This window comes from Mastigoproctus giganteus, chromosome 12 (genome assembly GCF_048544385.1).
Source record: "Mastigoproctus giganteus isolate SK-2022 chromosome 12, ASM4854438v1, whole genome shotgun sequence".
Lineage (NCBI taxonomy): Eukaryota > Metazoa > Arthropoda > Arachnida > Uropygi > Thelyphonidae > Mastigoproctus > Mastigoproctus giganteus.
The window spans coordinates 103,131,764-103,156,516 of record NC_143586.1 but is presented as its reverse complement, the minus strand read 5'-3'; the positions used below and the strand labels follow the sequence as shown (position 1 = coordinate 103,156,516).

The 24,753-nt window shown below is 36.6% G+C and overlaps 1 protein-coding gene across 1 annotated transcript in view; it reads left to right on the top strand.

Moving 5' to 3' along the window:
• Nucleotides 1–24,753, top strand: part of arr (low-density lipoprotein receptor-related protein 6) — a 324,124-nt gene that overhangs the window by 73,072 nt on the left and 226,299 nt on the right. The window contains exon 3 of the mRNA XM_090386404.1: nucleotides 10,545–10,685. Coding sequence (XP_090242530.1) covers nucleotides 10,545–10,685 — 141 coding nt within the window. The remainder of the gene's footprint in view (nucleotides 1–10,544; nucleotides 10,686–24,753) is intronic.

Sequence of the window (24,753 nt, the reverse complement as noted above, 5' to 3'; positions counted from 1 at the left end):
TTATTTGGATATTGTTTTGTGGCAACAAATATGAAATATAATACACATTGTGACATTTATCTGCCTTTTGTAAATTTACATATTTCAACAATTCATAGATAAGTATACAATTTTAAAACCAAAAGAAGGGGGTTCTCTTACAAAGAAAGGCTTAAGTACTGCAACTTGTAGTGTCTGGAGACTAGGCACCTGCAAGGTGATCTGATTGAAGTGTATAAGGCCTTGAATGGGTTGAGCAGGCTCATCGCCAACGGGATTCTTCCTTTTGCTCAGATTACAAACTGGAGGGGGCATAAATTCAAATTGAGGAAAGACAATTGTAGAATAGATGTGCGGAAATTTGCCTTTAGTCAGCGGGTAGTTGATTGCTGGAACAAACTTCCATCTGTTGTTGTGGAAGTTGATAGCTTAAATAAATTCAAGGAACAACTGGACAAACTTTTAGAGCAAATGGATGTGTGAAATGGGATTTTATTATTATTTTTTTTTTTTTATTGGCTGATGCTTGCTTTCTTGCATCATATGCTTCTGCTAATGCTGAGCCCAAATTTTGTAAAAAAAATTTTTTTTTTGCTGATGCAACAAAAGCCTTGAGCTTACTTGCACCCTATGGCTAATACTGTAAACTATTACACATTACAGATTCTTTGAGAAGTTCTGTGCTGATGGATCATGGAGAGACTTCCCAATTATTATACCTATTATGATTGAAATCAGTGGCGGATCCAGAAAAAAATGATAGGGGGGAGCCACCATTTGTGATAGGAGGAACACTGTTTTGTGCACTAGAATGGCGATCACATTAGCATCAGTGTTGCCAACTGTAGTCAGTTGAAAATAGCTGAGCCACAATGCAAAAATAGATAAAATCCTATGTTAACAATGAAAAAAAATCATAATATATATGACATTTAGTACATGTATTATTTAGTTCATTTGTCAAAGTGCCCATTTGAAACTGTGGATTACAAGAGATGAACATAAATGTTAATTGGCCATTGGTACAGGCAATGTACAAATTGTGATTATGGATGCATGAAACTTTCATTTCACTGTTCATATTATATGTTCAAATGACATATGATATGCTGTCATGCTGTGTTTATATCTATGTCTACTGTAAACATAATCATGGAGAGGCTATTCCCAATTATTATACATATTATTGAAATCATAATATGTATGACATTTAGTACATGTATTATTTAGTTCATTTGTCAAAGTGCCCATTTGAAACTCTGTGGATTATAAGAGATGAACATAAATGTTAATTGCCCATTGATACAGGCAATACACAAATTGTGATTATGGATGCATGAAACTTTCATTTCACTGTTCATTTCATATGTTCAAATAACATGATATGCTGTCATGCTGTGTTTGTATCAGCAAACTTTAATTTGTTAGCTCCATGCCAACTTTAATTGCCCAGAATGTAAAATTATCTGTTGGCACATAACTTGCTATAAAGGTGTATGTAAGAACCATCAAATATGATGCTTATTATATTCTTCTTTTGCTTTGACCTGCCCTAGGGCCAATTTCCACAAATTTTCTCAATCCTTTTGTTGATAGAAAAAGGGAGTCCCAGACTAAATATCAGGAACCCTACAATTCCTCAACAGCAATTAATTAACAAAAGACAAATGGATGCAAACTAAATGTTATTACCTTTCCTAAATGTCAGAAATCTTCCTAACAAGTTTATACTTTGAAATTACTACTTTTCCAGGAAGACATTGATTTCATTTGTATTATAGAAACATGGTTTGATGAGGGGAAACTTGAACCACTCCTCTTGACTACTCATCACTTTTACTAAGAAAATGGGATGGACAGAAGAGTTGGTGGCATCACCGTCTACTACAGGAACTCATTTAAAGGACTTGAATTCTACAGTAGTAAAACTGTGCATTATAAAGTAATCATTCCACCGTTTAGCAAGAATGTTAAATAGATTAAACTTGCATACGTATCTCCCAGCGTCACATGCCCTATCAATCAGAGGATCCCATCACATTGACTTCACATCTTTACGCAGAAATCCAACCATTTTATGGGATTTTACCATGTCAGTGCCAAGGTTTAGAGAAGTAAAGGAAGAGATGGATGAAACAAAGCTGGATTTGTGACTCACCCTTTTGGTTTCACCACTGACCAGAGGAAATCAGATCTGTATAGCATGCATTTTCCAAGAAAACTCAGGTCTTTTCACATAACTCTAAACTCAAAAGTTTGTCCACCTGCTGAGGGTGTAGGTGGACTAAACAAACAAGATCAAGTAGAATCAGATAGTAAATGAACTTACAGACTCAGTGCAAACAATAACTGTATTTTCAACTGATTTTTTGAAGCCAGATGTCATCCTCCCTGACCTTAAAACTTCCGAGTGGAATAACTTCTACTCTAAACCAGTGGAGGAGGTGATCAGTGCCTCTCTAATGAACTGAGGTATATCAACTTAATTGGCACAGCTATGACCATTAAATTCCCTTCAACAACTAAGTAGTGGTTTAACTCAGAGGGAACAAGTCTTCAAGCTTAAACAAAACTCCTACAAAACTTGGAAAAGAACTAGATCACTTCAACACCAGTCTGTACAAGGAACACGGAACAAATTGATTCAGGCAGTTCAAACAAAGCTGCCCATTCAAAATGGATGAGGAAACTTCTCAGCAGTGGACACAGACAACTTGAAGGAGATTGTTTTATTGGGAGATTCTATGGTCAGGGAAATGAGTAACATTTTTTGTAGTAAAGATAGGTGGACCAGAACTAGGCTGTGTCTGCTGGGAGCAACATTGGTGATGTTACCAACAAATTGTTAGATTTTAAGGAGGATAAAGAGAGTATCATAAATCATATGGACACTAATTTGGCTGGTGCAGCATAAGCCATGGGCTTCCTTGCACCATGGGGCCATTGCTAATACTAATGATATTAAATGAACATGACCTGACAATTTGTGGCAAAAATATAGACCCATGCTGGAAAAATGCTGCAAGCTGGATCAGAATGTCAGTGTGTTTGCATTTCTGCCTAGACATGATAGGAGAGATTATATGCTGAAAGCCTTGTGGATTAACCCTAGACTTGAGGGAGCCTGCAAGTCCCTGAGGATAAATTATTATCAGCTTGGCCCGCACTTGTAGGTATAAGGAATTTATTTTGCAGAGAAGGTTTGAACAAAGGTGATTTAAAGGAAGATTTGAACAAAGGTGTTGCAAGGGTTTTTGCCAGTATCATTGAAGATACCCTAAGGTTCTCAACTGGGGGTACTTTGATCGGTAACAAGGAGGTATACATCAGGTGTTGCATCCAAAATGGCAGGTTTTCATGTGTTTAGTTTTCAGTAAAATATTTAGCAGCTAATTGCAAAATTTTACTGATTTTGCCATGTATTTATTTCTGATGTTCTAGAATTTATCGTGTTTTGAGAAAACTAAATCAAGACCAAACTATCTGGCCTATCATAGTGCCGAAGGGAAGTCACATGATTTCTCCATAAATCACTTGCCCTTCATCTATATTTTTGTCTAGTTTAGCTAGACAAAAATATAGATGAAGGGTCAAGAACACTGCAATATGACAGACCAAGCGGTAAGTGTAATCATGACTATTCACTAAGTGTCTATGAGCAAATCAGCTCCAGATAAGAACTAAAAAATTACATTATCAAAATGAATATTTAAAATATGGCTTCTGTTTGAGGGTTTAGTATCAGACATTGACTACAAAGTCTTTTGACATTTTCTTGGTTTACCAGAAATGTGCTTATAGCTCAAGCTAACTTGTAAACTATCAGAGAAATACATTTCTATGACATGATATGCATTGTTACTTGTATAAAGTTAAACTAAAGCTGTCTTAAAACAAAAATGCAATTTTGTATTTAACGTTGGCTGACACTAAGCCCTCATATTATTGTTGATGAGCAAAATCAAATCCCTCTATGTTTAATCTGTGAACAGGAACTCAGCAATAATGGTATGAAATCCTCTCTGTTGATGAGACATTTTGAGAGAAATTGAGACTTGAATAATAAGTCTGTTGCTTATTTAAAGAAGACAAAGAAGAATTACATAAAAAAGACTTTGTGAAATCTATATTTGTGAGCCTTAAAAAAGCATTATTAGAAGCCTCACTGAAAGTGCCATCACACTGCATATCAAGGAGAGGCCCATGCTATTGGTGAAAATTTGATAATGCCATGCACTATTGACCTGTGCAATACAATATTTGGATGAATCAGCAAAAATAAAACAGGTGCCGCTCTAATGACATTGTAAAAAGAAGAATTTTACTCTGCTCAGTCAGTATCAATGAACTCATTCGTGGACGTCAATTGTCACCTTATTTTACCTTGCACTTGATGAGAGCACTGATGTGCAGTTGCCTAGCTGTGTTGTTAGTATTTGTTCAATACTTGCATAATGATGAGTAGTTGTATGAAGACATTCTTTTCTGTGATGATTTGAAAATCATTACAATATAAGCTGATATTTTTGAAAAAATTTATAGCTTTTTTTGCACTCATGAACTCACTGGAAGAAGTCTATTGACATCTGTACTGACAGTCCAAGGCTATGCAGGGCCCCATTTCAGATATTATTATGAGAATCAAGGCAGTAGTGCAACCTTCCTGTTCAAGTAGTCACTTTGTACTTCACAGAGAAAATTTAGCTGTGAAAAGCATTCCTACAAAACTGAAAAATATTTATAAGACACTAATAGAAATCATCAATTATTGAAATGTAGTGGCTTAAATATAAGGCTTTTCTGGCAAATTTGCAATGAAATGGGCAGTGACTACGACTGCATTCTTTGTTACACCTATGCACATTGAATCACACTCTGAAATTGATGTTTCATACTGATCATAAAGCTGAAGCCACAAGAAAAACTACTAGATAAACTGCAGAGATTTATTGATTTTATGTTTACTGATTATAATTTGCAAGCTTACCTTGCCAATATATTTGACAAACTGAATGCAATCGATCTTTTGCTTTAAGGTAAAAACACAACACTTTTCATTGCTAGTGATAAAATCATTGCATTCAGAGATAAAATTATTCTTTGGAGAAAGAGAGCTGAAGCAGGACAGTATGATACCATTGATACTTTTACTACATGTCTTGTGTGCCGCCTCCGTAGCCAGGTGGGAAGGAGCAGCAGCGCGTAGCACACGCTTCTTGATTAGACCCTGGGTTCGAGCCCGTCACCACCAAATACGGAGGATGCGGAAAGGTCAGGGAATGACCACCGCATATCCCGGAGCAATATGGCCTTAGTTGCTAATGCTTCTAAAAACCAAATAACAAACAAACAAACATGTCTTGTTGAAAAAAATATCTCTGCAGAGTCAGACTTATGGAGAATAATAATTGGCCTCCTCACACAGCTGTCGATCTCTTTTGAAGAATATTTTCCTGTCCATACAGACATTGACAATTACAGGTAGATATCTAACTCTTTCTTGAAAAACGAAACCTTCTCTCTCTCTCTCCTATTCACAAAAAAAACTGATTGATATTTCTTGCTACGCTTTACTCCAAGAAAAGTTTTTTAGTATTTCACTGTCTTTGTTCTGGGCTAATTTGTTGGACTCTCCTTAATATAGCAGACAAAGTGACTTGTCTGCTATATTAAGGAAATATATCTGTTTTCGACATGTGGTTTTCAATTTTGTCTGCATCAAGCTTTATATTATTTACTGTTGTTCTTCCCATTCCATAAACCGATGCTATACTTATAGCACTTTCACCTTTTCTTAGATGATCGATTATTTAAATTTTTTGTGATAATCCCAACACTACTTGCTTATGTTTCTTTGTCATTTCAATGGGTTTACTAAATAAAAATGATTAAAATATGAAACAACAGGTTAAAGTACAACTGTATACAGTGAGTTGTAAACAAAGACTGAGTGAAACGTGGCGCCAATATCACAATGCATTACGGAATGGTGGGGTTAAGTGACGGTTTACAGAGACTGACGATAAATAGGATGATGGACAATCAAAGTTCTACTGTAACTCTTATTTTTTAATTTGGAGTCATAATAATAGGTTTTTTTTTTTTTTTTTTTTTTTGTTTAAAATATTAAGCATAGCGATTATTTTTTGGTTCCACTATAATACACTACACGTGCAAAAAAAAAAAAAAAACTGAAAAATACCCCTTTTTTAGCATTCTATGCCTACGATAATCTTAGGGGGTGCCTGAGAACTTTGACAAACTTCCAGGGGATACCTCGGCCAAAAAGGTTGAGGTCCACTGCCCTAAGGATTCAAGGAAACTGCTAATTGGGGGAGGGAGGGTAATATAGACATACGTTTATCTGATGATATGGATCAAAGTAATACTTGCATGTGTCTCAAGAATTTTTGTTTGAAACGTTACCAATGTTGGCAAGATTTTCTGATGTTGGTAATGTTTCAAATGAGTAGGAAGAGAAAGTTAGGGAAACACACCTAAATAACTTCAGAACGTGTGTTGGGTAGCAAACTTTAGAAGAATATGTAGTCTTAACTCTATCTACAGTAATGTCAGTATTATTGTCAACAAAATGGATGAATTCGAATTTCTGAGCAGAAACTTAGTGCAAACCAGAAATTGGGGATGAAGAGTTTCATTGTGGTATGAATGATGTATTTAGGAAGGATAGGGAAGATAGAAGGAGTGATGCTTGTTATCAAAACCAGCCTGAGCACGAAAGGAGCTTTTGCTGAGTTAGAAGATGCATAGAATTTGTGTGGTATGAGTCAGTTGGAAGCAAAGGTTTAATGAGAGTGGGAGTAATCTGCAGACCAGACGAGTATGATGAGTTTCTCTACATGCAAATGGACTGGACAAGCAAGTGTGAGTGTCTTATTATGGGGGACTTCAGTCATCTCTCGATTGTAATAAGCGGGAGGGAAACTTGCCATGTGGAACAAAATTTTTAAATGAAGTAGATGATTATTATTTGTGGTAGCACGTTAGAGAAAATACTAGGGATAAGAATATTCTTGACCTCATCATTACTCATGAATCAGATGACATCACAGGGCTTAAAGTACAGGTACCATTGGCAGGTAGTGATAACACAGTGGTTAGTTGTAAGTTAAAGAAAGATGTTGCACTAGTTAAACTTTTTAATTTCAGAAGATGGGACTGTGGCAGTTTAAGGCACTACATCACATCTATTAATTGAACTGATTACAGAAGGAGGGCAAATACATTTGTATCGTGGAATACCTTCAAAGCAATAATCACAGAAGCCATGAATGCATATATACCATTAAGGGAATATAGCAAGGAGGATGCCAGGATGGATGAATACGGAGTTGGCTAGACTGATAGAACAGAAAAAGACTTCATGGGAAAGATACAGAGCAATGAAAAGTTGATCTGTAATAGTACTGCAGATAATGTTAGGGAGTCCAAGGCTGAGTATGAGAAAGCACTTGGTAAGAGAGCACAAAATGGGGAGAAGTTTTTTTATGTATGTGAATATAAAGAAGAAGAAAACAAATCAGATTGGACTCATGCACTGGGTGTTGGAAAGTATTAGCTAACTCAGCTGATCTTGCTGATGAATTGAATGAGTATTTCACATTAGTCTTTGTTGATGAAAGGTCCTTTATTCTGAGGAGGGACTGTCTGAGCCATGTGAAATTATGGCTCAGCCTCAGATTATGCCTTTTGCTGAACTAGGTTTTTATCAAGATTTAGGCCTAAATGGCTGTCAGATGAACTAATGAGAAATGTGGCAGAGAAGAAAAATGCGTGGGATGCATATAAATTAACAAGTAACACGGAAGCCTATGATAGATATAAGCTGGTCTGTAACCAAGTCACAAAGGAGGTTAGGCAGGCAAAGCCAGATTACGAGAGATCTTTGGCAAAGGATGCAAAGAAAAACAGCAAAGAGTTCTTTGCTTATGTAAACTCTAGAAACAAGGGAATGAATCAGATTGGTCCACTTGATATTGATGGTTCGACTGTTGATGATTCTGCTCAGGTAGCTAACAAACTAAATGAGTAGTAGTAGTAGTAGTGGCATGTGATGCAAGAAAGCAAGTGTATGGCATGTGATGCAAGAAAGCAAGTGTATGAGCTTATGCAGCATCAGCCAAAAAAAAAAAAAAAAAAAAAAACACCATTCCCTCCAAATGCCTGTCCAGTTCCTCCTTAAATTTATTTAACCTATCAACTTCCACAATGACAGATGGAAGTTTGTTCCAGCAATTAACCACCCGCTTGCTAAAGGCAAATTTCTGCACATCTATTAGTATTTTGCACTAAATTCACACATTAGGAGTTATTCAGGGAGGGGAATGCCAAACTCTTAGCCGTAATTATGAGAGCTTCCTTGGACTCAGGGAAGGTTTTGACTGGAGATGTGCAAATGTGGCCTCGATTCACAAAGGAGGATCAAAGGGCAACACAAGTAATTACAGACCTGTTAGTTTAACTTCTGTTCCAGGGAAATTAATGGAGGCACTGGTTAAAGAAGCACTGCAGGATCATGTAGAAAAGACTTCAATTATATCTTATACGCAGCATGGGTTTGTTAAGGGGAAGTCTTGTCTGATCAATTTGATTGGATACTATAATGTGGTGACAAAGGAACTGGATGCAAAGAATAATTTTGATATCATATATTTGGATCTTAGAAAGGCTTTTGGTACTGTTGCACGTGGAAGACTGCTGCACAAATTGCAGCAGTGTGGCATTGGAGGCAAATTGCTGCTATGGATAAAGGGGTGGTTGAGTGGGAAAAGAAGAGTGGTAATCAGTGGATACTGCTCTTTGTGGACTGTTATTAGTGGAGTTCTCCAGGGTTTAGTGTTAGGTCCATTGTTGTTTTCTGTATTTATTAATGATATTGATGATGGTATATTAGGCTTAATGTCTAGGTTTGCAGACGATATGAAGGTTGGCAGGGTTGTTAATGACACTAACGACAATAGGCTACTGCAACAAGATCTAGAAAAGTTGAGCACATGGGCTGAGAAGTGGCAACTGAAGTTTAACATTGGCATATGGGAAGCAGTAACCCCAGAGTAACATATCAACTGTGTGGTACTATACTGAAGGTAGTAGAGAACAAAAATGACCTGGGGGTAATTGTGCAGTCTCATATCTAGCAGGGATGAAGAGTGATTATCCCCTTGTATAAGGCAATCGTCAGGCCTTGAGGTCTTGAGGTATACAGGTCTGGAGCCCTCATTTTAAGAAGGATGTACAGCTACTGGAACGAGTGCAGAGAAGGGCAGCAAGGTTAGTGAACGGAACAAAAGGTTGCTCTTACGAAGAAAGGCTTAAGTTTTGTAAATTACAGTGTCTGCAGACTAGGCACCTGCAAGGTGATCTGATTGAGGTGCATAAGGCCTTGAATGGTTTGAGCATGCTCAATGCTGATGTGATTTTTCCCCTTGCTCAGAATAATTTCCTGGAAGGCCATAAATTCAAATTGAGGAAAGACAGTTGTAGGATAGATGTGCAGAAGTTTGCCTTTAGCCAGCAGGTAGTTGATTGGTGGAACAGACTTTCATCTTTTGTTGTGGAAGTTGATAGTCTAAATAAATTTAAGGCAGAACTAGACTAACATTTGGAGTGGGTGGATGGGTGAAATGAGGTTTTTTTTTTTTGACTGATGCTCTTGCATCATATGCCTTTACAAATGCTAATACTAAATCATTTATTAAACAATTAATGTTAATTAACTTTAATTGTTTATTACTGGTTGTGTGTGTGTGTGTGTGTGTGTCTGCCTTTTGTTGCTGATCACAGTCACTTAGCACATTTCTGCTATGATTTCTGGTTGATTTCACTTCCATTCTTTCTGAAATATTAGAAAATTCAGCAACTTTTTTAACATGATATTCTTTAGATATGCCAAAAGCAATCATGCCTTTTTGTCATTTTTTAACGTTTTTTTCTGCACCCTGTCTTTCATGGTGGTCGGTGGGGAGCAGCAAAGATGTAAATGTTATTATAGGCAAGCATTGAAGATATACATGTTTAGTCTCTTAAATACCCTAAATACCACAAGTGATTAATTTGTTGTCCAGTGTTTGTATGTTCTCCCTAGCAGACATGGAAATTAATTTCTGGCATGAATTAAAAAAACCTGTTTGTTCTATTGTTTGGTATTTGCAAAATTATGGTGATATGCATAGGTAGTGTTTCATGAACATTTGAAAAATATTACTTCTTTCTTCCCACAATTTAGTTTAACTGGAAAGCTTAATTATTAAATTTATAGGATTAGACAAATTTAGATGGAATGAGTAATCAAAGTGAAAGTGTATGCTTATGATTATGTAGAATGGAAATTTTTAAGGTTGGTGTCATATAATATCTGCTTTTTTTCACCCTTTTTGCTAGTAGTAAAATTATATTTTAATTCATTATATTTCTAAAAGATTATTGTATAACTGAAAGTTCTGAAAGTAAATTGACAAAGCAATTGGAATACTCTATATGTTGGAACTTTCCAACTTAATGCTCCACATATTGGTTTTGCAGTTTGTTTTTGTTATATTTTACAGATTGATGTTTTGGACAGATTGGGGTGAAACTCCAAAAATTGAAAAGGCTGGAATGGATGGAGATTCATCTACACGAAAAGTTATAGTCAGTAAAACCATCTTTTGGCCAAATGGAATTACAGTTGATTATGATACACGAAGGTAATGTAATGTGGATAAGACTTTTTCTTAGACCAAGTTAAAGCATTTGTGTACTATGTTTTTGTATTTCCTTGCTGTTTCATTAATCATTTTATTTTTAAAAATTTTTGCTGTGTCTAGTTGCATTTTATGCCTTTGTCTTTTTTTATTTTCCTTGAGTGTCACTAGACATAGTTGTTAGGGGAACAAATTCTAATATTTGATAAAGTATTTACAGTGTATATAATTATTCTGAAAAACTCAGGAATGATCTATTGATATTATGGCCATACCGCTAAAGTTTGTTTTTAATAATGGGTTAATGCTGACATAAAAAAAAAAAAATAAATTCATGAAGCTCTCTCTCTCTCTCTCTCTCTCTCTCTCTCTCTCTCTCTCTCGCTCTCTCTCTCTCTCTCGCTCTCTCTCTCTCTCTCTCTCTCTCTCTCTCTCTCTCTCTCCCCCCCCCCCCCCAACAAAAACAGGTAATCTCTCAGGAAGTCTGACATAAAATATACTTACAGATGCATTAATTTTACTTGTTTTGATAGTTTCAAGTGTTATGTAACGGTTAGAGTTCACATGAATTTGTCGTGTGAATTGGCCTATTGTGTGGTGTTTTTTTGTTTAGCCTGCTTTGGTTTTGATTTCCTTTTTAGAGTAGACGTGTTTATACACATAGTGAAAGCTTTAGTACCATAGGATAGCGCCAGGGAGAAAGCTAAAGACTCAATTATGAATAAAATTAAAGCTATTCAGACAGTATAAAGGGGTGACAAAAATAAGTCTAATTGCTGCTGATTTTGGGATTCCTCCTAATATGCTCTCAGATTGTCTGACAAACAGTGTTGCAGTTTGGAAGCAGGCAGAACACCAGTTGCTTAACAGTAAGAAATGATTGAGAAGTGTGTGTGTGTGCGTGTGCATGCGTGCAAGTCGTTTTCTCAGTGCCCTAAGAAAAGAAAATTCCTTAAAATGCCATTTATTTGTGAAAAGGCTGAACAGTTTGGTAAAGATCTTAAATTATGATGGATTTAAGGCAAGTAGTGGATGGCCAGTAAATTTTCAAAAAAGACACCATACCTAGTAATGTCTCAAAGTAAACGCTTTTATGTCATATACAAAAATAAAGATTCTTCATATGTGGCATAAAACTGTTTAATTTGAGACATCATTAATTTTTTTTTCTTTTTTTATGTAGACCCCCAAACATGAGAGGTATTAGAACCTATAGTACTTAGTATCGTGCTTGGGTTGGAGGTTGGGAAGACGAAAGAAGGTATTTGTTGACATTAGACTTGAACTTCTGTAGATTGTAATTTTCAGGAAATACGTATGAAGGAAGGTTGTTCCAAAAAAATGGCAGTCGAATGAATAAACGAGGAAGATGAAAAGTTGGTTCTGTTAGTTTGAAGTTGGACAGTAAATGGATGTTGGCTGGTGCTGCACGTGTTCAGACTGTTTTGAAAGAGAGAGCAGGAATTATAGAAGCTAATTCAGAAGAACAGTGCCCATGGAAGTATCTGTAGAAGAGGCATGTAGCAGAAACAGTACGTCGAGGAGACAGCGAGTGGAGAGACTCCGTTAGAGATGAGTCATTAATTAACCTAACTGCCCTCTTCTGAATGGAATCAAGAAGCCGGAGAGAGGTTTTGGGGGCACCACCCCAGATGTGGGAACAATATTCCATGGCAGGGTGGATTTTTGATTCGTACAGAGTGAGCAGCTGTTTGGAAGAAAAGTAACGCCAAGAGCGAAAGAGAAAACCAAGTTTTTTAGATGCAGAGGAAGCAATATTTGTAATGTGCTTGTGCCAAGAGAGATTAGAAGTCAGGGTAATCCCCAAAAGAAATATATCATTTTGCCTAGAAATCGGAGTGTCACCAAAGATAAGCATAGGAACAGAAGAATCCTCTTTGTGAGATAAAAGCAAGACTGAGTTTTAGAAGGATTGAAATCAACTAAGTTGTCTTTACCCCACTGGAGAATTACCTGAAGATCGGCATTTAAGGAATTGGTAGCAGATTTTCGAGAAGTTGAAGCTGATTGAGCAGGGCAAGGTTTCTCAAAATGGAAAGTGGAATGCAATGTGCTATCATCAGCAAAACTATGGATAGGATTTCCAGTCAATGGAAGAAGGGCATTAATATACAAGAGGAAAAGAGTGGGGGAAAGAACTGAACCTTGGGGGACACCAGCATTAGTGGAGAAGTTAGAAGACAGAGAGGCATCTACCATCACCCTTAGTGAGCGATCAGAGAGATAACTGAATAACCAATTACAAAAAACAGTTGGCAAACCATAAGATGGAAGCGTGTTTAGAAGATCTTTATGCCAAACACAATCGAAAGCCGTTGAGATGTCTAGAGCAACTACTTGTGTTTAACCGAACCTTTCCATTGAATTAGTCCATAAATGGGTAACATAAGCCAGAATATCACCAGTGGATCAACACTAATGGAATCCATACTGGCGATCGTTGATCAGACGGAAGGTTTCTGGGTAGTTTAAGAGTTGGCAGTTAATTGATTTCTCCATTACTTTAGAAAGAGTAGAAGTAATTGCAGTGGTACGATAATTGGATGGGAGGGATTTGTCACCCTTTTTAGGAACTTGCTGGATATGGCAAATAAAACCTCTTTGGAATAAGAAAGTAAAACAAGGCGGCAAAGAATAGGAGTAAGTTCAGGAGCACAGGTTTTGAGAACAAGTTGAGAAATACCATCGGGACCTGGAGCTTTCCTAGCATCAAGATTGGTCAAAATCCTTCTGATATCCTTTTGACGGAAGATCACAGGAGGCATTGAATGGAGCATGTTGGGAATGTGGGAGATGTTTTACCAAGATCATTAATACATGAGTTGGAAGAAAAATGGGATGTTAGCAGGTGAACTTTATCCTTGGCTGAAGTGACAACAGAACCATCTGGTTTGGAGAGAGATGGGTGCAGAGATGGGCAAAAGTTGCGGCCAATAGCTTTGGCAAGAGACCAGAATTCTCGGCTACCATTAGGGCAAGAAGCAAGTTTTCTACTCTTAGCCTGTTCAAACTCTAGTTTGGACTGATTAATAACTGCTTTACAATAGTTGCGAAATTTGGTGTAAGCAGAATATGAAACTGAAGAATTAGAAACTAGCCAATTACAATATGCATCATTATTCTCTTGAACAGCCTTAGCACCTTTATTGGAAAACCAAGGTTTAGATAAAGGACGAGATTTTAAAGTGGAGTGTGGGATAAAGATAAAGGATTCCATTGCTGCAAGAATAATTTCACTGACACGATCTGAGCAAATGTTGGCATCAGAAGTTTTGAAATAGTAATCCGACCAAGGTAAAGAAGAAAAAGAAATCTCGCAGGTTATCCCATTTTGCATTTTTGTAATGCCAAACAATACGAGGTTGGGAATAGCCATGAGATAAAGGCTACATTGGAGAAGAGACAATCACCAAGTTGTGATCTGAGGTGCTTAAAAGACGTGCTTAAAAGATGGCTGTATGGTTAGCATTGTCCGGTATTCCTGTAGGTAAATGAACAATCTGTGCAAGGTCATTAGTAATTGCAAAAGCCTCAGCATCTCGACCAGCTGGGTCGGTTTGTCTAGAAAACGGAAGCCAGCTGGACTTGTGAACATTAAAATCACCAAGGAAAATTGCCTCACTGTTAGGTAAGTTGGACTGGAGAAAGTCACGTTGCAAAGAGAGGAAGTCAAAGAGCTCTATGTGAGTAGTGGAGTTGGGAGAATGATGTGACACAATGAGGTAGAGAGATTTTAAACCAGAGGAGATTCCAAATTACCAAATCTTTGACAGGGAATATCAGAACGGACATATGCATAAGTACCACCTTTGAGGCGAGAGGAATCATACAGCAAATAATTTGGGCAACTGAGATGAGCAGTAGTTGAATCAACCGATAACTAAGATTCTGTCAAGAAAAGTACATGGGGTTTGGCAGAATGCAAGTGGAAATGGACATTGTTGAGATTAGAATTGAGACCATGTATATTTGTGAAATGAATTAGGAAGTGTTTGGGAGGTTTAGATCTTTTTGCAGATAAGCTTGGTCTGTTAGTTTGACAATTCATGGTGTATTCAATAGTAAATAAAAGTGGGGGATACATTTTTACACATGGTAAGAATATACCCAGATCCTTGACATAACGTGGCTTCGACTATCCCTCCCCCCTGCATACACACTACTCGGATTCCCTCCAGTCACTGTCTGGCAGAGTAGAGGTAGGAAGATTATACGCTAGCTGATCAGGAAGCCTCCTAAAGAGTTACCAATAGGTTCGGTCCAGTGTACTTGTTCAAATCCTTCCACTTGTTCAGATTACGAACCTAAGGGGGCATAAATTCAAATTAAGAAAAGACAGATGTAGAATAGATGTGCGGAAATTTGCCTTTAGCCAGCGGGTAGTTAATTGCTGGAACAAACTTCCATCTGTCATTGTGGAAGTTGATAGGTTAAATAAAATTAAGCAGGAACTGGACAGGCATTTGGAGGGAATGGTGTGATTTTTTTTGGCTGATGCTGCATAAGCTCATACACTTGTTTTCTTGCATGACATGCTACTAACTAGCGGCTGGCCTGCAAACACCATTTTAGAGCTGTACCCTCGAAATGTAAGGAATATTGGATCTTGCCACGATGTTCATCATAACATAAAAAGTCATCAATCATACTGCATGATGGAAGAGATGGGGAAGGGTTGACCGGAACTTAGCTCTCTAGAATAAACATGGGTTCCACCACTTCAAGCCTCCAATAAGCAAAGCGGTGGTATTGTACCGGTTGATGAGAGTCATCTACCACCTAGAATTTAATTTAATTAAATAATAACATATAATTTATGTCTTGATTCCTTTACAGTATTGTTTTTTTGTCCATAATTGAAGCAGTCCAGTTTGACCCCATTGTTGGTGTTGTAGCGATATTTAAATTAGTGGATTGTGTTTAATTGATACAGAGATGTAGTTTCTCAGATACATATAAACAAAGAATAAGATGGTGAAATGGAAGATGATGATGTAAAAGGAAATAATGTGTCTACCTGCCAATAAACTTGAAAGGTATTAAAGTAGATATACTGCATAGAGTTTTCAAAAGTCTTTCAACTGCAATAGAAAATAATTTCTCTGCGGTAAATCACATCGAGTACATTGTGGAGTGAGAATCCATCAAGGAAATGCACCAGGCTGTAGTTATAAAATTATTTGTTTATTTATTTTTTAAATATTTGTTAAAATTTGAATGGTAGAATCTACCAATAAGCCTACTGTATTTTTGATGTTTTGTTTATAAAGTAACAAGCATTATAAAGCTTATATTGTTTTATGTAGTAACCTAGTTTAAATAAAAAAGCAGTAAAATTTGATATGCAGAATTTTTGATACAATAGAACATTTCTATTGCATAAGAAATATAACATAACCAAGGTAAATTGACATTTTATAATGATGGTTTGGTTTGATAAAGTTATATTTCTGTACAGGAAATCTGTTAAATCTAATTTTGATATAAGCAAATTATACAAATTGTAATATAACTAATAACTACTAATAATTAAATTTTATACACTTCACTGGTGTTGTAAAAGTATTTAAATTGGAACAAATGGGAAATACAAAATACGATTCCTGTACTATATTATTTATAGCAGTGCTTTCATACTTTTTTAGACATGGAACTCTATTTGAAAGCGCAATGTTTTGTAGAATCCTCTGGTCAGGAATTCTTTGTATTTTGCTCACAGGCATAATTTTGAAGATAATAAAGAAAGTACCTGATTGTGGGTATATTTTGATAGCTGACCAGACCCCTACATGACCACATTGTATACATGTATTACATTTACGGAACTCCAAATATTTGAAAAATTGGTATTATCACTAATAAAACAACATCAAAAAAAAATTTTAAATCATCATATTATTCATTAAAATAAAGTTTATTGTACCCAATTTTCTTATTGAAGAAGGATGCAGCTATTGTGATTAGCATATAATGGAATGGGTAACAATTTGTCTGCCTAAAAAAAGGTAAAGTGCAGCCATTATCAACCCACTGCAGGATGGAAGCCTCCTCAACAATTCATGTTGAGGGAAATGGACCATAATCTGCCACGCTGGTCCATTGCGGGTTGGCAGATTGACCGTATTCAGCAGTCAGGGGCTTGAACCCCGGTCAACTCAAAGAGTGTGTGCTACTGCACTCCCGCTCCTGACCACTCGGCTACGGAGGCCTTTGTCTGCCTGCGTACAGTTTATTTTTGTGTTTGTGTATCTGTGTATATTATGTGTATATATTTCTGTTTGGAAATGCTGATTTAAGTAGATAAGTGTGGGAAATGGCTGCAGTAGCATAGTAAGAAATTTTAAAGTTATACCACTACATCTGTTTGCATTCTTTGATTGAGAAGTCTCCCATCCGGAATGAGTCAGTGAATGGATTTCTTAGCCAATTTAAATCTTCATTATTTGGAAGGAAATATCCTCAAATGAGTTTTGTAACTGTATGAGATTATGCAGTTTTTATGCCAATACCCATTTCTTTCAGTTAATCACTCAGAATATCAAAAGTTCCAAATTAATTTTGTTTCGTATGTTGGGGTTGACCTTTAAGTTTCAGTTTCATTGATTATAATTTGTCCTCAACAGGAAGAATAGTTATGCTGTAACCTTGTATTGTAGGTTGAGCTCATTCAATTTATTAAAAATATCAGTCTGATATTCCAGCTGCTGTAACCAAGTGATTGATATCTAAGAAAAATTTAGCTATTAATGAATCTTTTTCGGCCAAAAAAAAATTATAATTTTTTTTCTTTGTTGAAATTCTTGCATCAATACGTTGCAACAAATCACAAAATCTAGTCATGTTAAATAATGATCCACCACTTGCAAACTCACTCCATTCACACAGACATTCAGTTTCTCTTGCATGCCTGTTCTACAGATTTTTCTATCAGCGCTGTTCTTTGGAATTAATTATTCCCCCCTCCCCTATTGATTTGGAATCTCATCCATAGTTTTGCTGATGTACACTATATTCCACTTTTTGCTTCGATAAACCGTGCTCTCTCTACAACAAGCTACAACTTCTAAGGTATCCACCAATCATGGAACATGTAAACTTCTAAGGTTTCCACCAATCATGGAACAAGATTAAGTCCCTGAAGGGAAGCCTTCAGGGACTTAATCTTGGAGGCTACTGGGCTTTTCATACCAACTAGCAAATACCTTTCAAGGTTCAGGTCTAAATGGATGTCAGATGAATTAATGAGGCTTGTGGCAGAGAAGAAAAATGCATGGGGTGCATATCAGGCGACATAGAATTCTACAATAGATATAAGCTAGTCTGTAATGAAGTCACAAAGGGAGTTAGGCAGGCGAAGGCAGATTACGAGAAATCTTTGGCAAAGGATGCAAAGAAAAACAGCAAAGAGTTCTTTACTTATGTTAATTCTAGAAGGAAAGGGATGAATCAGATTGAACAATTAACATAGATGTGTTGACTGTTGATGATCCTGCTAAAGTAGCTTATAAACTGAATGAGTATTTTGCATCTAAATTCACACATGAGGAGTTATTCAAGGAGGGGAATGCCAGAAGTTTATCAAGTTCTAACAGGGAACTAAGTGATTTTGTGATAACTGAGATCAAAGTGGAGGAGAAATTGTTGAAGTTAAACATAAAAAAGGCACCTTGGGCAGATGGAATCTATCCAGTTATAATGAAGGAGGCAGCAAGGGAAGTAAGCAAACCCTTAGCCGTAATTATGAGATATAGTAGTAGCGTAATTTAGTACTACTATTACTAATACTATTTCACTCGCAGTGATATACTTTTTTTGGGTGATTTTAATGTACATAACTCCAGCTGGTTTATTTTTTTAATCGAATGGGACACAGCTGTGATAGACTTGCTGAGGTTTTTCTCTTACTAATGGGTGGCTCCATAGCCAGGTGGGAAGGAGCAGCAGTGTGTAACACACGCTTCTTGATTAGACCGGGGTTCGAGCCCGTCACCACCAAATAATGAGGATGCGGAAAGGTCAGGGAATGACCACCGCATATTCTCGGAGCAATATGGCCTTAGTTGCTAATGTTCCTAAAAACCAAACAACAAACAAACAAACAAACAAACAATCTTACTAATGATCCTATAGAGCTTAATCATTTATCAACTGAAATACCAGACAATCCTTTTCCTTACCTTTAATTTTATAGTTAATGTTCAGTATTCTCTAGGTGCTATAATCACAACTTGGTAATGTTCAGAACTTTTATACAGGCAACTATTGGTTTACTATATGATTATTATTATATGATAATTATACTGAACTGTTCTTGGTTAATAAAACTAATCTAGCCAGTAAAAAAACGTTGGTTTTCATGCCATGCCACGTAGAATGTTGAACTCTGATGAAGATATTGACGAATAAAAGTTGAATACATATATATGTACAGTACATATATTATGTTAGTACTCATTTTGTTATTTTTGTTTTGTAACTCTTTGTTTTTAATTAAAATTAACAAGTGTGATATCTTGTTTTTTTATTATTTTCTTATTTTATTTTATGTTATGTATCGAATACGATAAACCATAACGCATACTTACATTTATAATAAAACATACTTTATAGACCAATCGATGTTTAGTACATGGTTTTAATGCTTTAAAATAGCTGCTAATGTATACAATACATATCGTAAAAGCTCAGGAGTGCAAGATACACATAACGAACAACATCTTGGAATGGAACTCGTTCGTAAACCGAGAGTTGCCTGTGTTATGAAATAGCCAGTGCTATTTTGGCCATACCAAAAAGATGTAAAGTAAAAATTATATCTTGCCCTCTCTTGCATTTTTTTGGCTGACAGGAATTAAACTGCCTAATTAATCCAAAGTTTTTTATGCTGACAGCAGACCAAACTTTTCCTTAAACACTAAGTTGTCTTGATATTGCACTACTTTTCGCTGAAAGGTTAATCTATTGTTTATTTTAAAAGGTGGTGAGATGCAGCTGTGACAGCTTGTTTTGGCATTACTGGTCTATAGTGATAATTTATTGGCCAAGTCACTGGAGATGAAAAATTGTTTGTGAGCTGCTGAGTAATATATGAAGTTAGAACTGTGTATGCTATGAGGCACCATTTTGTCAGGGAATTGACACTTGAAACCATCTGCTAATCTTTTAAGGCATAACTGTCCTAAAAAAGGAATGATGAATGTTTTTCCCCTAATTCATTAAGCTTTTAAAACTTGTACACCCTCAAGCATCTCATATTGTGAATTTTTCTCATCACTGGGTTGTCAGGTCATTCACTTACAGTTCCTGCCCCTCATTCATGAGGCACCAATTCGTGCCAAAACATGACCTTAGGAATATCATACATTTTAAATAAAAAGCATATACTTCTACATTGGAGCAATGCTTTTTTATTTAAAAAGGTAGCTCATGGTAAAGTGCCTCCACAACATTAACATTAGCATTAGTAGTGTCATATGATGCTAGAAAGCAAGCTTATACAGCATCAGTCAAAAAAAAAAAAAATAAAAAAAAATAAATAAATAAAAATAATAAAATAAACAATTTCCATTTCACCTATCCATTCCTTCCAGTATTTTATCTAATTTTTCCTTGAATTTCTTTAAGCTATCAACTTCCACAACAACAGATAGAAGTTTGGTCCAGCAATCAATTACCCATTGGATAAAGACAAATTTCCGTACATCTATTTTGTAACTGCCCTTCCTCAATTTGAATTTGTGCCTCTCCTCGTGTGTAGTCTGAGCAATAAGAAGAATCACATCAGCATTGAGCTTGCTCAACCAGATCAGATCATCTCGCAGGTGCCTAGTTTTTTTTTTTTTTTTTTTTGGTAGTTGTTGGCGCATCGGCTTCTGTGGCCATAATGCACCTCCCAAGGTTTTTGCAGTACTTTGATCCAAGCCCGAGGCGGGATTCGAACCCGCGACCTTTGGGTTGCCAGGCAGGCACTTTACCCACCTGGCTAGCCCGGTCGGCCAGGTGCCTAGTCTCCAGAGGCTGCAATTTGCAGGACTGAAGCCTTTCTTGGTAAAATCACTTATTTGTTGCCCTCGCCAGTCTTGTTGCCCTTCCCTCATATGAGATCAATGCACTTAATACAAGCTTAGTTTGCTCAGTAACTACCCATTGGATAAAGACAAATTTCCGTACATCTATTTTGTAACTGCCCTTCCTCAATTTGAATTTGTGCCTCTCCTCGTGTGTAGTCTGAGCAATAGGAAGAATCCCATCAGCATTGAGCTTGCTCAACCAGATCAGATCATCTCGCAGGTGCCTAGTCTCCAGAGGCTGCAATTTGCAGGACTGAAGCCTTTCTTGGTAAAATCACTCATTTGTTGCCCTCGCCAGTCTTGTTGCCCTTCCCTCATATAAGATCAATGCACTTAATACAAGCTTAGTTTGCTCAGTGCTCTGTGCAAACCAAGTGTATAATCCATGATGCCATTTGAAAAGAAATACAATACCAAGACAATTTGTGGTTAAGGTAAAGTTTGTTCTATTGCGAGCATTTAACTTTTTCAGGAGGGAGTTTGTGAAATATGTGTGGGCTCAGTGGTAGTGAGTTCCCCATCATGGGCCAGCTCTGTGAAATATATTTTTGTGTAAATTTTAAAAAATTTAAAAGTTAAAACTTTGTACATAAATGATTTTAAATATTAATTTGTTATTTTTTCTTGATCGCAAAATTTTTTTTTAGTTACAGCCACTCCCCAACTTACGTAAGGGTTGCGTTCTGCGGAACTCTGTGTAAGTCGGAATTTTCATAAATGCTCATGCAGACTCGCAAATTTGATTGCATTTGATTGAAGTAAAAAAGAAATGTGCCACTAACATGTAGATAGAATTATTTATTCAATTTTTTTTTTTTATCTCTTTCACAGGATAAATTATAAAAGTGTACAAAATTACAAAAATTTCAAAATTATACAATTACAAAAAGAGAGATGAGATAGGCATAATGGCAGCAAGTTTTGCCTTTCTAGCATCATTGCCAGAATTAACTCTCCAGCTGATAAGCACGCAGCTGTGGAAGTTGAGCTGTGGAAATTTAGAAGGGGTTTTTTCCAACACATCACAAAACTTCTCTGCAGCTGCAGAATCAGCACTGGTGACTTCAATGCATACTTTAATGTTCTGGAAACCAGCGCAATGCTTGAACCTATTAAACCACCCGTTTGCTTGCCACGAACTTGGCTTGGGGTTTGCCGTACTTATCCTTAATATCTTCATAAATTCTTCTTATGCTGTATTTGACTCCATACAGCATAAGGCAATGTTTCGGGCACTGGAAAGACAAGGCATAGATACCCCTTATATTATGATTTTGAAGAAAATATATGAGAGTGCTACCTCCTTTATTAGACTAGACAAAGACAGTAGCAAATTTAAAATCGAGAAAGGAGTTCGACAAGGAGATACAATATCTCCGAAGCTGTTTACTGCTGCCCTTGAGGAAGCTTTCAGAAGATTAGACTGGTCACAGAAAGGAGTCAATGTGAACGGAGAGTACCTAAACCATTTACGATTTGCAGATGACATTGTGGTCATAAGCCACGATCCCAAAGAATTAGAGGAAAATCTTAATCAGTTATGCACAGTTAGTAAGGATTTTGGACTAAAGATGAATATGGCTAAAACAAAAGTAATGATGAACAAGTATACCACGGAAAGGGAAATAATGATTGAAGGAGCAGTAATTGAAAAGGTGGAGTCATATACTTATCTGGGACAAGTTATTAGCTGTAATAATGATAAATGGCTGGAAGTCAAGAGAAGAATAAATTTTGGATGGATAGCATTCAGGAAATATAGTAACATACTGAAGAGCAATATCCCAGTTTGTCTGAAACGTAAAGTAATTAATCAATGTATACTCCCCACCATGACTTATGGAAGTGAAACTTGGGCACTCACCAAAAGAATGGAAGAGAAGCTGAGAACTACACAGCGAAGAATGGAATGAATTATATTGAGAATCAGACTGTTAGATAAGAAGAGAAACACATGGATTAGGCAGCAAACTCAAGTAAAGGACATTCTTATCAAAACTAAAGAACTAAAATGGTCTTGGGCAGGACACATAGCTCGAAGACATGATGACAGATGGACTAAGAAAATAACAGAATGGTACCCAAGAGGAGCTAGAAGAAAACCTGGAAGACAAAGGCAGAGATGGATAGATGAAATTCATGAGTTTTTGGGTAGTAAATGGATGGCGAGTGCTCAAAACAGAAGGAACTGGAAAGTTGCTGGAGAGGCCTTCAGCCTGCAGTGGATTGAAAATGGCTGATGATGATGAAGATGAAATACTTGCTTTTGCTTGAATGGCTGTTGGACTCAGGGACACTTGCTTCTGAATCTGATTTTCCATCCATATTATTAATAGCTTTTCCATCTTTCATATAGCACCTGAACGCTATTTTTTGATCACTGTTTATCTTAAATGCGTTGATCATTTTAACATGTTCTTTTATATGCGCACTGACCTTAAAATAGTATTTACTGTTGAAGCAGCATTCCGTGCAATAAATGACAAACTTTGTCCTGTTTCATATTCTTAATTAATCATAAATCAGTTTTGTTTTGTTTCCTAGCACTGCCAGCACTTGCACTTTCCACTGGTCCCTTTCCCTTCACCATTGTAATAAGGAAATAGGAATGAAGAGAAGATTCTGAAAATGTATTTGTGTTTTTTATATGATTGAAGATTGCAGTGAAGGGGAACTCATTTCACCATAATACCGTAACGTAAAACTCCATGGAATTCTAGTTATCGGTATTATTGCAAATGCAATAAGGTCGCGTTTACTACCCATTTATAATGTCGGCGCCTCCGTAGCCAGGTGGGAAGGAGCAGCGGTGCGTTGGCACACGCTTCTTGATTAGACCGGGGTTCGAGCCCGTCACCACCAAATATGGAGGATGTGGAAAGGTCAGAGAATGACCACCGCATATCCCGGAGCAATATGGCCTTAGTTGCTAATGCTCCTAAAAACCAAATAACAACAATAACAACAATCCATTTATAACAGATTGCACTAACAGAAAAGCCCAATAAACCGGAAAGTGCAAATCGTTTTTATTGTTTATGGTAGTGACCTCCAGAAATGTGTTTTTTTGAAAATATCACAAAGGCGTTGAAAATTGATTCTTTTAGTGGAATATATGATAACGATGAAAGTGTAGTGCAATTTCCATTATAAAAATGACCTTTTAGAGAGATAAATAGCTTAGTTATATAGTGAAAATTTCAGCTTCTGAGGTCTTGAACAAATTACCAAAAAAAAAACACGATGTGTTTTTGGGTTCACATCACGATATTTTCATGATACCTCCATTTATTCCTACGGGATGCAAAATATGTTTCCATGATTTTTTTTAAGTTTGCACTGGCCTGCAAAAACTTACGTAAAGTCGAATTTCCGTAAGTCAAGTATTACGTAAGCCAGGGAGTGGCTGTATTTATTAATATTATTTTTTTAATGCAAAATCATCCTCTACATCAGTGCTTCTCAAAGTGGACGATATTGCCCCCTGGGGGTATTTGAATTATCCATGGGAGCGTTAGGCATGAAAGGGGGTGACAGCGGGGCGGATGAAGCACCATCAGTGATTGGCCGTTACAAGGGTTTTATGGCTTATTTAAAAAATGCCGTGCCAAATATTATTACTGTTCATTGTGTCATTCACTGTCAGCATTTAGTTGTGAAAAAACTTTGCGATCAACTGCACAATTCTCTACAAATTGTTATTTCTGCTATAAACAAGATTAAAGCACATTCTTTGAATGATCGTAAGCTTTGTGATCAAAACAGTGAAGATTTTGAATGATTGATACTTCACTCCGAGGTTCGGTGGCTGTCAAAAGGCAACTGTCTCAACAGATTTTATAAACTATTTGATACTGTTGTAGAGTTTTTTGAAGATAGGAACAACGACCTTAGTAATGACCTCAAGAAAATGAAAACTGATATTGCTTATCTTGCAGATTTATTTACTAGATTCAACTGAATGAACTTACATTTACATG